The sequence below is a fragment of the Daphnia magna genome, linkage group LG2 (genome assembly GCF_020631705.1).
Source record: "Daphnia magna isolate NIES linkage group LG2, ASM2063170v1.1, whole genome shotgun sequence".
Taxonomy (NCBI): Eukaryota; Metazoa; Arthropoda; class Branchiopoda; order Diplostraca; family Daphniidae; genus Daphnia; species Daphnia magna.
This window is the reverse complement of record NC_059183.1, coordinates 16697087-16710247: the sequence shown is the minus strand read 5'-3', so window position 1 is coordinate 16710247 and position 13161 is coordinate 16697087. Positions and strand designations below refer to the sequence as shown.

The following is a 13161-nucleotide window of genomic DNA, read 5'->3' as shown; positions in this document are numbered from 1 at the left end:
ATATGTTTTGAAAAATAACAGCGCAAAAGAAAAACTAAATCGGCCACGGTCGTCAATAAGTCGCCATTTGGAATCATTTCTCTTATCTTTCCGGTCGTTTCGCTCCGCATGCGTGCACAACAATCCGAAGGACAGGCAACAACAAAGTCCCTATATCTTTTTTTTTTTTTTTTCCAATTTTCTTTCCTGTTGTTTGTCATCAATTGTTATATATTTAATTATATATATGCTGTGTACTGTACGTCTCGCCTATAAAAGCCCAAATAAAAAAAAAAAAAGGGAAAAGTGTTGACCTCATTTTGTTTTTCTTTTTTTAAAATAGTACTATTATTTTATTTCGGTTCAATAGACGTGGACAAGTCGTTCAATCAAGTCGGGTTAGAAAAGCGGCAAAGAGAAACACTTGAAGTGCGTCTGTGTGTGAAGAGGGATGCGAAGATTGAATTGACACACGTTTGCTGGCCATCAATCAAGTCGGGTACAACTATATACCCCGTATTAAAGGGGAAAAAAACAACAACATAAAAACAATTTAAGTTAAATAGCATTTTCTATTGACTTGTTACCATGTATCGACGCTTGTGTTGATTACTTATTTTTTATATGTTCTTTGATGGTGGTGTAACTGGTCTTTATTTATACCGTTCCAACTGTTACGTACGGTATGAATCGATTGGATCACCATAGCGACAAAAGGTTTTTCTTTTTAGTTATGGCGGTCAGATAAAGGGTGGCAAACACGATCCCTTCGGCTATAGACTCCGTGTTTGCACGAATGCCTCCTACTGGATCTTATCGATATCTATCGCCTACTATTTGACCGTTTGTTGCAAATAGAGCGAGACTGGTTTCAATCACCGGCCATTCTTTTTTTTATTTTTATGCTCTCTTGTTCGATCCTTCTGGCTCGATAGAATAGTCTCTTTCAATCATGATCGTTTTTTTTTTTTTACTTTTTTTGTTTTGTTTTTATAGCTTTCTAAACTTTTATTCGTTTGCAGCATTGCACCGATAAGTCAGGTTAACAAACTGCTGACGGAATCTTGTTGTCGAATTTGTTTCGCTTTATTTTTCGTTTGTGTTGTTCTTCCTTGTTCCGATTTCACCTTGAACATTTCCAGATTCTCCATGCATTTGAAATTAGGCGGAAAAGCTTCGCATTTCAAACGTGGGTCTCCATATTGGGTGAGGCTCCCGATCTGTCTCTCTCTCTCTCCGAACCGTCTGTATCTGCTTAGTATTTTACCAACATTTCCATAATGCCAACAGCCAAGTTCAAGGAGGACGTGCACATGTATCGTCGGCGACTGGCGCAAATTTTGCGATAATATTAAAAAAAAGAAAAACAAGAAATCCAATTTCAAAATCCAATTAAATCTCGTTTCACTTCGAGCTCGCCGCTCACGTTACACCGCCTACTCGCTACTTGTTTGATACATCGGTGGATGCCTGATGTTTTTGTTGCATTTATACAGGACAGGTCAGTTCGATATGGATAAGAAAAATTATATATAAGGCTACTGTATACATTAAATCCGCCCTAGAGATATCCGGACATGGATCAGGTCGTGCCCGTCGGCTCACCAGCCTTGACATCCGTACTTTGATTTTGATTCCCAAACGAAGAGGGGAAAAAAAAAAAGAAGAAGAAGAAGAAGCGGATATGAGCCTATATACTATGCGTAGGGTCTCTCTTGGGCTGGGACACTGTGCGGACGGAAGGAGGCGTGACGACCTGCTGGCCATGTCACAGCAGGAGCAAGCGCAACAGAGGCTTTTTGGAAATAAGGCATACAGCTTCACGGGATGGAGCGAGAGAAAACAAAAAGAACTACTGCAAATGTCTTTTCGAGGTAAAAGATAGAAGAACGCTCGGAAATGGACGAAGGCCATGAAGAGACATTGAAAGAAGGATTGAGAGAACAGTCGACTCATACCCTGCCTCCTCACTACACCGTCTCCCCCCCTTTTTTTTTTTTTTTTTAGTTTCAAGTGTTTCGTCTTGTGCTGTCGTTTGGAATTATTTGTAGTGATGGACGTGAGGAAGAAGAAAAAAGTGGTGCGTGAATAATGTGAAATGACAGCAGTTTTGTGTGCTGGAAGTTGAAATGTCGACCCGGAACAGCAGCGTGAATAGTAGCAGCGAATCCGCCTGTCAACTGATGAACGAACATTTCGATATCGCAACGGGTGTCATCGTTTCGTGTAACTTGCTCATCTCGTTGCTTGCCACTTTTGGCAATCTCCTCGTCATTGTGGCTGTGGTTCGTTATTCCATCCTACGGACGCCTACCAATCATTTTGTGGCCGCCCTCGCCCTGGCGGACCTTCTGGTCGGACTCGTCATTCCGTTCTACGTTTCATTCTATTTCGATTTACCCGATTACGCTTGCAATCCAACCATTTGTCAAATTAAAAACTTTGTAGCCATGTGGACGACGTTGTGCTCTTTCATGTTACTCATCGGCGTCGCTCTCGATCGCTACGTGTCCATTATTCATCCGCTGGCGTATCCGAGGCTCGTCAGTCGACGCATCTCACGATCCATCGTCGCTTTTGTGTGTCTTTACGTCACCGGGTTTGTGACTTTACCCTACCTTTGGACTGGAGCCCTTAAGGATTTGACGGTAATGACCGAATGCGATCTGGTTTACGTCTCAGCCGCCAACTACGCCGTTTTATTCTGCGCCCATTTGGCTCTGTCTCTTATCGTCACTACTTTCCTTTATGCCCACATTTTTCGCGAGGCTTGGCGCCAGAATCGACACCATTTGCATCACGAAGCCAAAACTGCTCTCATGATGGTATGCACATTTTTCTATATTTAATTAGTTATTCCCCATTTTTTACCGTATCACCTTTAAACTTGTATTTCATTAGTTTCTGATTGTTATTTGAAGATCGTTAAAAAAAATGGGATTATAGTTCCAAGAGTAGATAGTACACAAGGTAACAGTTTATGTCGTTAATGACCTTTTACGATATGCATAAGAACCGTCCAGGTAGTTGATTATTGTGCGCGTCACGTGCACTGACTTTTATTACATTTTTTACGACACAAAAAAACTAATAACGCAACATTTTTTTCCCCCCATCCGATTTTCAACCCTAAACACCCACGACAAAACGCAGGTGTTGATCTTTGGAGTGAACATCGTGAGCACTCTACCCTATCTGATAGTTGTTGGCATCCGATATCGACACAACGAACAAATCGACCAGACGGCACTCAGTCGAGCTAAAAAGGTATTGTAGCAAGTTGAATGTTGACGCAAACAAGGGTGAAACTAAAATGCGACACGCAAGGCTGAAAATTAACACAATTTCCAGCGAAACTTTATCCAAACTCTTTTATTTATTTTTTTAAAGAAGAACAAAGTAGCAACTTTCGATCTGCAACAAAACGACGATAAATAACTATAGAGCTACCTCTGTCTTTGATGTTAAGCACTCTTCGTTTGAAGTCTGTTCGATCCGCCGAAACATTCAAAAAGTTTCTCTTTTCTCCTTGTATAGCCTTGGTGAACGCGTTTACCGAATCCCCCAAACCTCCAAAAGAAGTAAGACAATCCAACTTTATCAGACCATGTCTGAAATATAAAAACAAAAACATGATCGATACAGCTACGTGCATCCCGCGAACGCTCTTGATATGGATGATTTCCTTGTATTTGGAACCCGAAGGGCGGCGCTGTTGATGCAAAACGCTTCACGGGGATAAAAGGAATTTGTTTTTGCGGTATGACTCGAAAACAGTTCTTCAATTATTAAAAACAGTCATTTCAGCTGTTTGTCAGTACTTTCTTTTTTGAAATTTTTGTTTTGATGGAATCTAATTTCTGCGTAAGATCACGAAGCGAAATCGTGATAACAACAAGCGGTTCAATCTGGACATGCACGAGTCACTTCATCAACACTTGCGATAAAATAAATGATAAGCATTTTTTTTTAAAGAAGTATCTCATGCGAGTTATTGCCCAACCAAGCAGCAAAGTTCATGTCAGTAAAAAAACAAAAAATGGCGTAAACAAATTCTAAAAAAAAAAATGTTTTTCTCAACGCCCTTTGCAGGTTGTCATGATCTTGTATTTTGGAAAATCAGCCATCAATCCTCTCATTTACGGTTGGAAAAATCGTGAATTTCGCATGGCTTTCGCGCGTTTATTACGTTACGTTCCTTGTTCCAAGTGGGCAATGGAACGCTCGTTGAGTTCAATGGAAGTCGCCACAGGAATGGGATCCAGAGCTGGATCTATCCAGCAATCCGAGCGACGGCGATCGAGTAAAATCTATCAGCTAGAACTGCCACCTATCGAGTGGACGATGAACTCGAACGAACTTCCCGGTGAATATCTCCAGCAAACACCATTCACAGCAGACGACCATCACGTCACTCACTTGTAAAATTCCAATTCAATCGATGCGTTTCAAAAAGTTTTCACCCAGTATTCGGGTACGCCAAGGGTTGTTCAAGTCAATTCCCTCAATTCTCGGTTTTTATGTTTATAGATGCTTGCCATTATGCTGATAAAATGTGTAATACGATATCCCATAGACTGTTATTCTAAATGGCAATTGAAATGTGTTCTCGTTATGTTTACAACCACGTTTTATGTTATTTGTATTTCCTCTTTATCCGTCTGTAACGCATGCTAATACTCGTGTCTTTGTCAAATCAAACACATCTTATAAATAGCACCTAACTGGCTGAAATCCCCCCCCCCAATTGACGTAATAAAAAAAAATATATGAATCATTTTGCGTGACGCATTTTTTTTCTTTCTTGGTCCTGTTTCAACCTTCCATTCCATATGTGTACCCTATTCTCGTGGCCACATAACGAAAGTGTTCAACCTTCATCTGTTTTACCAAACACTCGAGTTCGATGGACGCAAGTCTGTTCGTTCGAACACTTATTTCATAAACAGAGGACATGTGTACAATGCTTCGATTGTGTACAAAAAAAAAATCATTTCGAGAAAAATGTATTCTTAATGGTTCGACAACATAGCTGTCGACGATTGAAACGTAAGTTAAAGTTATTTGGTAATTTCTGGATATAATAATTTCCAGCATTTAACTATTTAAAAATCCATCCAAATCTGCTCCTGATTTAATTTCATCTCTCCCTTTTCACATCAGTCTAGTGTAGCGTGAAGGCGACCGATTTAGAAACCGTTTATGGAAATTTTCCCTGAGTGAACACGTCGCCTGGAATTCTCATTCAACATTCTACCCAGCGGCTCTACAAAATGGGCAATATTAAAATGGCCTTATTTTAATGTTCACAGTGAACCCCAAAAGGTGTGCCGATGGAACAACATTAAACCCAGGACTACTTCAGAATGACGTCAATGAAAGCCAATGGGACTTCTTGGGAAAGGCTGAAGGAAACAGGAAAGTTTAATCATGTAAAGTGTTTTTGAGATGTTCATCTTCTCGAAGTAGGGAGTCTAATAGTTGGACGTTTAATTCCACATTTTATTTACACAGTCGCGTTAAAATGCCGCAATAAAGCAATCGCTAGCGCAATAATAATGCGAAATTTATGAAAACGCAGAACTCAGTGCTCAAGGTGCAGTCAGATGCAGCTAATAGAAATGTTTACTGCATTTTTATTTCAATTGAAAACTTTCCAAAAGTGAAACCGTGATAACCCGCATGCCGTGACCTTGGTAAGATAGTCATAAAATTTCACGGTAGATGGCTTGGGAATCCGTCGAGTCGACAAAACAAATTTGTTGTCTACAATCTATAGGCGTGTGCGTCGGCTGCAGAAAACGAGAAAAGTCACAATAGTTTTTAGGTTGTCGAGTGAGCGATGTTTGGTCAAAGATTATGACATCTCCCGACGGGTAAGTGGATTCTTATCTTCCCTTTTCACATCTAGATTGACAGTAGTAAACTTCTTTGTTTTATTTGTCTTCTCATTCTCGTTTGATCTATTGAGATGTCGTTTCCTCGTCTCGGAGGGTGGTTTCATTCTTTCTGGCATTGCTTTGGCTCGTGCCACACAAACCAATTCATCATCACATGTGTCTTGGTCAGTAGATCGTCAAAAAAAAAGCCACAAAGATTCGCATTATACAGCAGTGGTTCATTCGTGGCGTCTGGTCAGCGTTTGGTCGATATTTTTGCGTCAGCTGAAAACAAGTTGGAATCGGTTTTGTCGCAAAAGGGGTGTGGAGAGAAAAGGGGTTTCACAGAATGTTATACTGGCACTCACGTCATGTCGCCATCTTCCACCACAAAAGCAGAAAACAATTTCGATTTCGTTCATCGATTGCAAAACTGGTTTCAACCACACATCTAAATGCTAATGCGTATAAAACACTTTTTCGATCCTTTTGCTCTTCGTGACTTGCACTGAACCCTTAACTTTTGTTTGGCCAGACAATGCACTAGTCTTGTAATATCTTTGGCGAAAAAAAGACATCAGGAAATAATCGATCCCTTCTTTTCGGCAAGACGTGTGACTAATCCTCCGGATCACCTCGATAACCAAAGTTGTAATAGGTTTTTGATCTTGTTTGCTCGTTTTTCAGAAGCCTCTAGTTTACAATTAGAATCACACTTCTTTTTTTCCTTTTTTTAACCAAAATATCTACATGCCTGTTAGATGAAGTGGAACTCCTTCCCCATATAAATAGCTGATCATCAACGTAAATCAGAAAACGGAGTTCGTGTTTCTTGCAGTCAATGAATCACAGATAGCGGGTCGGCCATGAATATTGAGTGAATTCGAGGCACACGGCATAATCAAGTTCTGGAAAAGAAAGAAAAAAAAAAAGACTGTGGGATTACTAATGAATCCTTTCTTAAAGCTCGCTGTCGGAATGTTAAGAAGTCTCAACAGTGATATTGCCTCCTCCCTCCTTGCTACGACTGCCAGATCATTAATCAGCCATGCATGCCTCTCCGTCTCGCTACACTTAGGCTGCACGCGTAACTTTTTTTTTTTTATTTCTTTCCTCCAACTCTTGCCGGCCCAACGAGCTGGCTAAATAAAAACGTTGAATATTGGAGAAGAGCTTTTACGCAACTAATGTCGCTGAATAGGTGGCAAATGGGACTTGTTCTTTTTCGAATAAAACGAATCTCCTTAATCTAATTTTAGCTAATCTTTTTTGCTGCAAAAATTCGTTGACTAGTTAATGAGGAATTACTACCAGCACATCGTCGAATAAAACTTCCGCACCGAAATGAGAAAACAATCGTGAAAATTGCTGTTGGATTGAGGAAACCAATTACTGGTCGACGTCGCGGAAATTACGACTCCCCCCCAAGTTCGCGCGACAGCCATTAGGATCTTTACGATTTATGTTCTGATTTGTGTGTCTTACGAAAAAAAAATGCATTATGGAACTTTTGACCGCTAAGCGGAGCAATATCGTTCATCAGCGCACATCCCCCGCAGATGCTATATTTCTCTCCCCACTCGGCCGACTTTGATGGAGGAGTTGCGCAGGATCAATTCCGCCCTGCTAATATCCGAAAGATAGTCTCTTTCCTTTTTGTTTTTCATAGTGCATCAAACAGCTGGGGGGGTAATAGGTACGACGACGACGACGACGAGAGAAAGAGCCTTAGTCGATATGCACTGTGTATCGTTCTGTATCGGGGCTTAAGACCTACTACACTGGCACTCGCTTGCGCGCACACACACACACACAGCCAGTCCGTGTCCATCTGTCGATAACGTCGCCCACATCTCTTTTCGTTCTCGACGGCCATCAGTTGGATTATCCTTTTATTTTGGTGCTAGAATCCAATTAGTATTTTTGACCCGTCTCTTTTGTCTATTTTGATTGTGGCATCATGTTTGACCATTATCGGCCCGCTGTCAACAATTGCGGTATGTTTCCTAGTTGGTTGCTTCATTTTTTTTTCCTCTGTGTTTTCGACACCTTATTAGTCAAATGTCAATTAGTGACAATGGATTGTTTGGGTTCGAACGCAATGACACACGAGCAACAAAAAAACGTACGAACTTTCACATTTGGTTTGGATGTGATTAATTTCATTTCGATCGATCGCTGAGAGAAACGTCGTATGAGTCACAAGAGTTACAAGTTGGTCGGCCATCTTTCCCCGCCGTTGTATTGATCGGTTGGTTGCGAAGCGACGCCATATACCCCTGGTCCTTGCACTGAACACACGGGCGCCTACCCCGTTCTTTACTGTCCTTTTTTTTTTCCAGTTCTTTTATTTGAATTTGTTTTTATTCTACTACCCGCACGACTCACGCTAAAATTCACTTTCGCTGGTCTGTGACGTCCCTGCAACTTCGATTTTTATTTCTTTATTTCTTTGTTTTTTCTTTGTTAAAAAAAAAAACTTTCTCCGGTTGTTGTCACTAGGCACTGTTCCCTACCCCAGTTGCGAAAGTGTCACGATGACATAAATTATGTGAGAGGGCGGAATTTGTTTAGTGGAGACAACATTTTCCATCAGCATTTCTTATGTTGTTTCTGGCTGTGTCTTTTCTCTTCCGGTGATCTTGCGTCGTGATAGACGCCATAGGCGTCATTGCGTTCGAACCCTTTCACACGGTCACGATCGATGCAGCCCAAAAATATTCGTTTCTCCTTCTTTTTTTCATTGCTGTTGAATTATCGCCGAAAAATTCATTGAAGCTGTGGTTTGTTTTCATTTTGTTGTTGTCATTCTTTTCTATTTATTCGCGGGGGCATGCTCGGAATTGCAGTATAGCCTGAGCACGCTACGTTCAAACTTTGGTTCGGTATAACTGCTGATCGGTATAGGAGGCGGGGGGCCCTTATCATTGTTCAAGATGGGCGACCAGCCGATTCCTGGCCAAGACGAAGACATTTTTCTAGGTACTAACCTCTATGATTTTTTTTTCAAATCTTATTATTGTTCGTATTCGTTCTGCCCGATTACCGGAACAACGTTATGTTCGTTGGTTTTATTTTTTTTTACCATCTTCTTCGGTTCTTTTACGCGGAATTTCCGTTTGCCACATTGCACATCGGAATTTTCGGTGATTTTGTTATTTTTTTTTTTTTTTTCGGTTCGGCTCGCCTTTATTATGTTATGGCTTCTTAATGTAATTTTTTATGTTTCGGCTGCTTCCTTTACGATTGATATTTTTGGCTCGGATCCCTCATTTCTTTTGTGCCTTTGTCCAACTTGCATTTGCAATCTGATCCTTTCCAGTAATCCAATCGTCGCTGTTTGTCATCAACAGAGAACGGACGATTGAGTTACGAGAATCCCAACTATCAACTTCACTTGAACGCTGTTCGCCTGGAAGACGCACTCAACTCGAATACTGAACATTACAATCTGAACTCGGCTTTGCTCAGCTACAGCATGGACGTCATCTCACCGCAACTTTCAAACATGGTACGTAAACAATGACTTAAACGTAAAGCTTACCTGGTTACGGGGCCTAAACTGTATCAATTTCGTATCTAATGACAGGATCTCGGTATGGAACTCGAATTGGCCCGCACTGGTTCTAGCACCAGTTTGAGCGGCGGAAATGCCACCCGTCAAAGACGACACTACGCTTCACTTGATCCCATGTCCATGGGCGTTGACGTCCAAGTGGGTCCGGTGATGAATCTTGGCAGTCCAGATTTTGACAACAATAGGTGTGTGCCGCGATATTTTTTTAAAACACGCACTTTGGATAGATGGGAATACCAATACAATGTGTGTGTGTGCGTGATTTTATTTCCAGGGGCGTGTTGGACAATTACGGCACGTCTGTCGATATTGAACAGCGCAAGTCTGCAATGGAAAGACAAGGCACTGATAGCAGCAGCGTTGACACGGGCTCTCCGTCCGCGTCGGAGAGTAGCTGCCCTACAGCCACTGGCTGCGATAGTGAACCAGAAAGAAATGAAGATCAACTGCCGCCCGGCTGGGAAAAGCACGAAGGTCGATATTGTTTGACGCATTCTGTAACAACTAGTCGAGTGCTTTACTTCAAAAGATTTTTAATTTTTTTTCTGGTTGTACAGATGACGATGGGCCCTATTATTGGCACATCAAAAGCGGAACTATTCAACGTGAACCTCCTGAGAACAAAGATTCATCTAGCCAACCGGCAATGAATTTTCAACGTCAAATCGTGCGCGAAGCTGAGGTTTATCTATTTCTTACAGCAGTATTTAAGACAGAGATAATTATACTCCTCTCTATTATTTTAAGGCTATAAGTGCAAGCTTCACTCCAGTGGTTCCCAGAAGCACAACCAGCTTCACGCTCTCTGATTTGGATAGCATCCGATCCAAAGAGGATATGGCCTTCAAGTAATTTTGCATGAAATTTAGAAATTAAAATGCCCATCTATATTTCAATTCCAGTCTTAATCTTCACGATAGAAGGCGAAGTTTTCCCGTATCGCTCGGTTCCAGTGTTTCTACAGAATCGCGGAATTCTGCGCCAAAATCGCCAGCGATCCGATTTTCTGTCCGCTCCTTGGGTTGGGTTGAAATAGCTGAAGAAGATCTCACCCCCGAGCGTAGTTCGAAAGCCGTCAACCGTTGCATCGTCGACTTGAGCTTGGGCCGTCATGACTTGCTAGATGTGGTCGGTCGTTGGGGAGATGTAAGACACTAAATTTGTTCTTTTTATCAACTTTAACAAAAACTATTAATTTTGGTACAGGGCAAGGATTTATTCATGGATCTCGATGAAGGTTCGCTAAAGCTGATTGATACGGAGAACTTTGCCGTTTTGAATAGTCAGCCCATACACACTATCCGCGTCTGGGGCGTCGGTCGTGACAACGGACGGTAATTTCCCCCCAAAAGAAATTGAAATTGTTTTAGATGCTAGTTTCTTCAATTGGTGGAGGTGTTTTAATACTCATTATTCTTTCTTCCTACACTTCAACATCCTTGCGACTTTGCGGGAATACAGGGAAAGGTAAAGAAAAAAAAGGAATAAACCAGCCTGCTCGTTGCATTTGGTTGCGTTTCATCCAATTATCATTCCCGCAACCCATGCATGCTATGCACTTTTTGCAAAAGAAAAGATGGCACGCTCTGTTCTTTTTGTTTTTGTCGTTTTTCGTGACACCAATATCCATGTAAAACATTTCGTGATAATGGATCTCATCGCTTTTATTCGATAGGGATTTCGCTTATGTCGCTCGTGACCGTGTAACACGGAAGCACATGTGCCATGTATTCCGCTGCGACACACCGGCTCGCACCATTGCCAATACACTCAGGGACATCTGCAAAAAGATTATGATCGAGCGTAATCTGCAGCACGGCTTCGGCAAACCTGCTGAAAATGGTAAGCGACTCGGTTCTGATATTCATTCTTTTTTTGTCCTCCTCGTGTCGTGTTTTATCCTTACGTCCTTTATTACCTTTTTTTAGGCGCTAACGTGGTTGCTAACACACTAGGATGTAGCCCTCTTCCTGCATCTCGTAGCCGTCCCAGCAACTTGCCATCAGAACAACGGCGCCATACCAGCAAAATCGGACAGATATTGTTGTCGAGTACGTTATTGCGTAACGAGCCCGTTCAAATCGGTTCTCAATTCTCATCAATGGTTCATTTGTATTCAGGCCAGAGTTTCCCTACACCAATGGAAGAACCGCGTAAGGTGCTAAAAGCGCAGTACATTGGCAGCCTTCAAGTGCGTCGTCCCAGCGGTATGGATACGCTGAACGACGCCATCGATCAAATGGCAAGCCAAGTACCAGCTGACCAATGGCGAGACGTCAATGTGGCCGTTGCACCTTCAGTAGTTACCATCACCGATGCAGAGGTGAATTTTATTTTGCATTTAACACACGTCGTATCGGTTTACTAAAGAATCTCATGTTTTTGCAACAGGACGATGAGAAGATTATCGTGGAATCACGTGTACGATTTCTATCCTTCTTGGGCATTGGTCGTCAAGTAGAGAATTGTGGTTTCATCGTTCATACAGCCAACGATGTTTACATCGCTCACGTTCTTTGCTGCTATCCTTCATCCGGTGCCATCTGTAAAACAATAGAAGCCGCTTGCAAGGTATCATTTCTTGAAAAGTCATACCTGATATTGAATTTCTATCCAATGTCTTTCCCTTTTGGGTATCGCCGTCTCTTGCAGTTGCGTTATCAGAAATGCCTGGATGCTCACGGTGCCCTTAGGGGACGGATCACCAACTCGTCTTCGACAGCCCAGACGCCGACGGGTCGCAGCTTGGAATCATTGAGTGCTACTCTCAAGTCTGTCTTCGGTTCCATTAGTCTTGGATCGAAAAAGACGAACAAAACTACCGGCGAATCGTGAATGTTTTGCCTCCACCGCCGATTAAGTCTCCTTTTTATTATATATTTTTTTTTTCTTTCGTTCAGTGAATAATAACGGTGCGATATGAACAAAAAAACCAGATAGGACTCGTCTTTCGAGGATGGTCAAGAGGGATGTTCTAATAAAAGTATAAGAGAAATGGATTACATTTGCCCTATTCAAAGAAAACAAGATATATCCGCCCCATGCACTTAGTGTATTTACGCTCCTCTTTCGTCTCACAATCCCAAGCATCGTTTATTCGTCCAATCTTCTTCGCTTTCGTAGAGGTAACTCTCAACTTGTATTCTTTGTTTACCAGGTCAAAAGTTTTGAAGCTACCAGAACACGGTTTCTGTACATGAAGAGTGCTTACAAATCTATTTGATTTTGTGTTCCGCCTGACGCCGAACCTCTTTTTCAGGTTGGACTGTTTTCTCTCGTTTTTTTAATTATCTGCTGATTTCTTGTCCCAGTTCAGTTTTTTTATTGGCATTTCTCCATTGCTGGATGTCATACCTTAAAAAAAATTTATTTAGTGCCATCGCCGGTGCGAATTTATGCCCCTCTTTTTCTAGCATCTCAACGTCATGTTTGATGAACCCATCTAGTTTTGTTGACTATTTTTGCCCGCACCAACTCTGTAATCTCTATACATACAATGTGCGACGCCTCAAGATATCATCGTTAATCCACGAGTGTTTCCAAGAGCTAGACGGTTCGATGAGTTATGTTACTCGGTTCACACACATTACACATAAACATAATATCTTTTACTTGGTATTATAACAAAGCGACCGTTACTGATGTCACATTAACAATAAACATTTGACGTTAAAATTGATTGATCTATACTTTGTCCTTTTTTCTAACTTTGGCTATTACTTAATT

General features: G+C 41.5%; 2 protein-coding genes and 2 long non-coding RNA genes across 12 annotated transcripts; 2 read left to right on the top strand and 2 right to left on the bottom strand.

Annotated features, from left to right (window-relative positions):
• Positions 1-288: 288 nt before the first annotated feature.
• Positions 289-1175, bottom strand: LOC116917700. The gene is made up of 2 exons (XR_004391236.2): positions 567-1175; positions 289-484 (listed from the first exon to the last, which is right to left on the bottom strand). It is a non-coding gene; the product is annotated as an uncharacterized LOC116917700 (long non-coding RNA).
• A 167-nt stretch (positions 1176-1342) lies between these two features.
• Positions 1343-4756, top strand: LOC116917693 (adenosine receptor A2b). Its single transcript, XM_032923274.2, has 4 exons — positions 1343-1480; positions 1545-2804; positions 3133-3246; positions 4072-4756. The coding sequence occupies exons 2-4, from the start codon at positions 2109-2111 to the stop codon at positions 4402-4404; spliced, it is 1143 nt and encodes a 380-aa protein (XP_032779165.1). The 5' UTR covers positions 1343-1480; positions 1545-2108; the 3' UTR covers positions 4405-4756.
• Positions 4757-5452: 696 nt separating this feature from the next.
• On the bottom strand, positions 5453-9539 carry LOC123469756. Its single transcript, XR_006643108.1, has 2 exons — positions 9403-9539; positions 5453-6766 (listed from the first exon to the last, which is right to left on the bottom strand). It is a non-coding gene; the product is annotated as an uncharacterized LOC123469756 (long non-coding RNA).
• Positions 5759-13114, top strand: LOC116917684 (protein Fe65 homolog). 9 transcript variants are annotated; one of them, XM_032923252.2, is made up of 16 exons: positions 5759-5855; positions 8713-8840; positions 9212-9369; positions 9448-9620; positions 9710-9909; positions 9993-10117; positions 10183-10283; positions 10338-10581; positions 10642-10769; positions 10897-10902; positions 11111-11277; positions 11364-11486; positions 11556-11758; positions 11827-12006; positions 12088-12266; positions 12336-13114. In XM_032923252.2, exons 2-16 carry the CDS (start codon positions 8795-8797, stop codon positions 12340-12342), a joined length of 2040 nt encoding a protein of 679 aa, XP_032779143.1. In that variant the 5' UTR covers positions 5759-5855; positions 8713-8794; the 3' UTR covers positions 12343-13114. The 9 variants fall into 9 exon arrangements, with proteins under 9 accessions (XP_032779143.1, XP_032779142.1, XP_032779147.1 ...); XM_032923251.2 differs by having other exon boundaries at positions 8708-8840; XM_045169035.1 differs by lacking the exon at positions 5759-5855 and adding an exon at positions 7576-7855.
• Positions 13115-13161: the final 47 nt, after the last annotated feature.

Coding starts and splice junctions, on each gene's coding strand:
- LOC116917693 (XM_032923274.2), top strand. CDS start 2,109: ATGTCGACCCGGAACAGCAGCGTGAATAGTAGCAGCGAATCCGCCTGT. Junction 2,805..3,132: donor CCAAAACTGCTCTCATGATG/GTATGCACATTT, acceptor GACAAAACGCAG/GTGTTGATCTTTGGAGTGAA. Junction 3,247..4,071: donor CACTCAGTCGAGCTAAAAAG/GTATTGTAGCAA, acceptor CGCCCTTTGCAG/GTTGTCATGATCTTGTATTT.
- LOC116917684 (XM_032923252.2), top strand. CDS start 8,795: ATGGGCGACCAGCCGATTCCTGGCCAAGACGAAGACATTTTTCTAG. Junction 9,370..9,447: donor CACCGCAACTTTCAAACATG/GTACGTAAACAA, acceptor ATCTAATGACAG/GATCTCGGTATGGAACTCGA. Junction 11,487..11,555: donor CGGACAGATATTGTTGTCGA/GTACGTTATTGC, acceptor ATTTGTATTCAG/GCCAGAGTTTCCCTACACCA.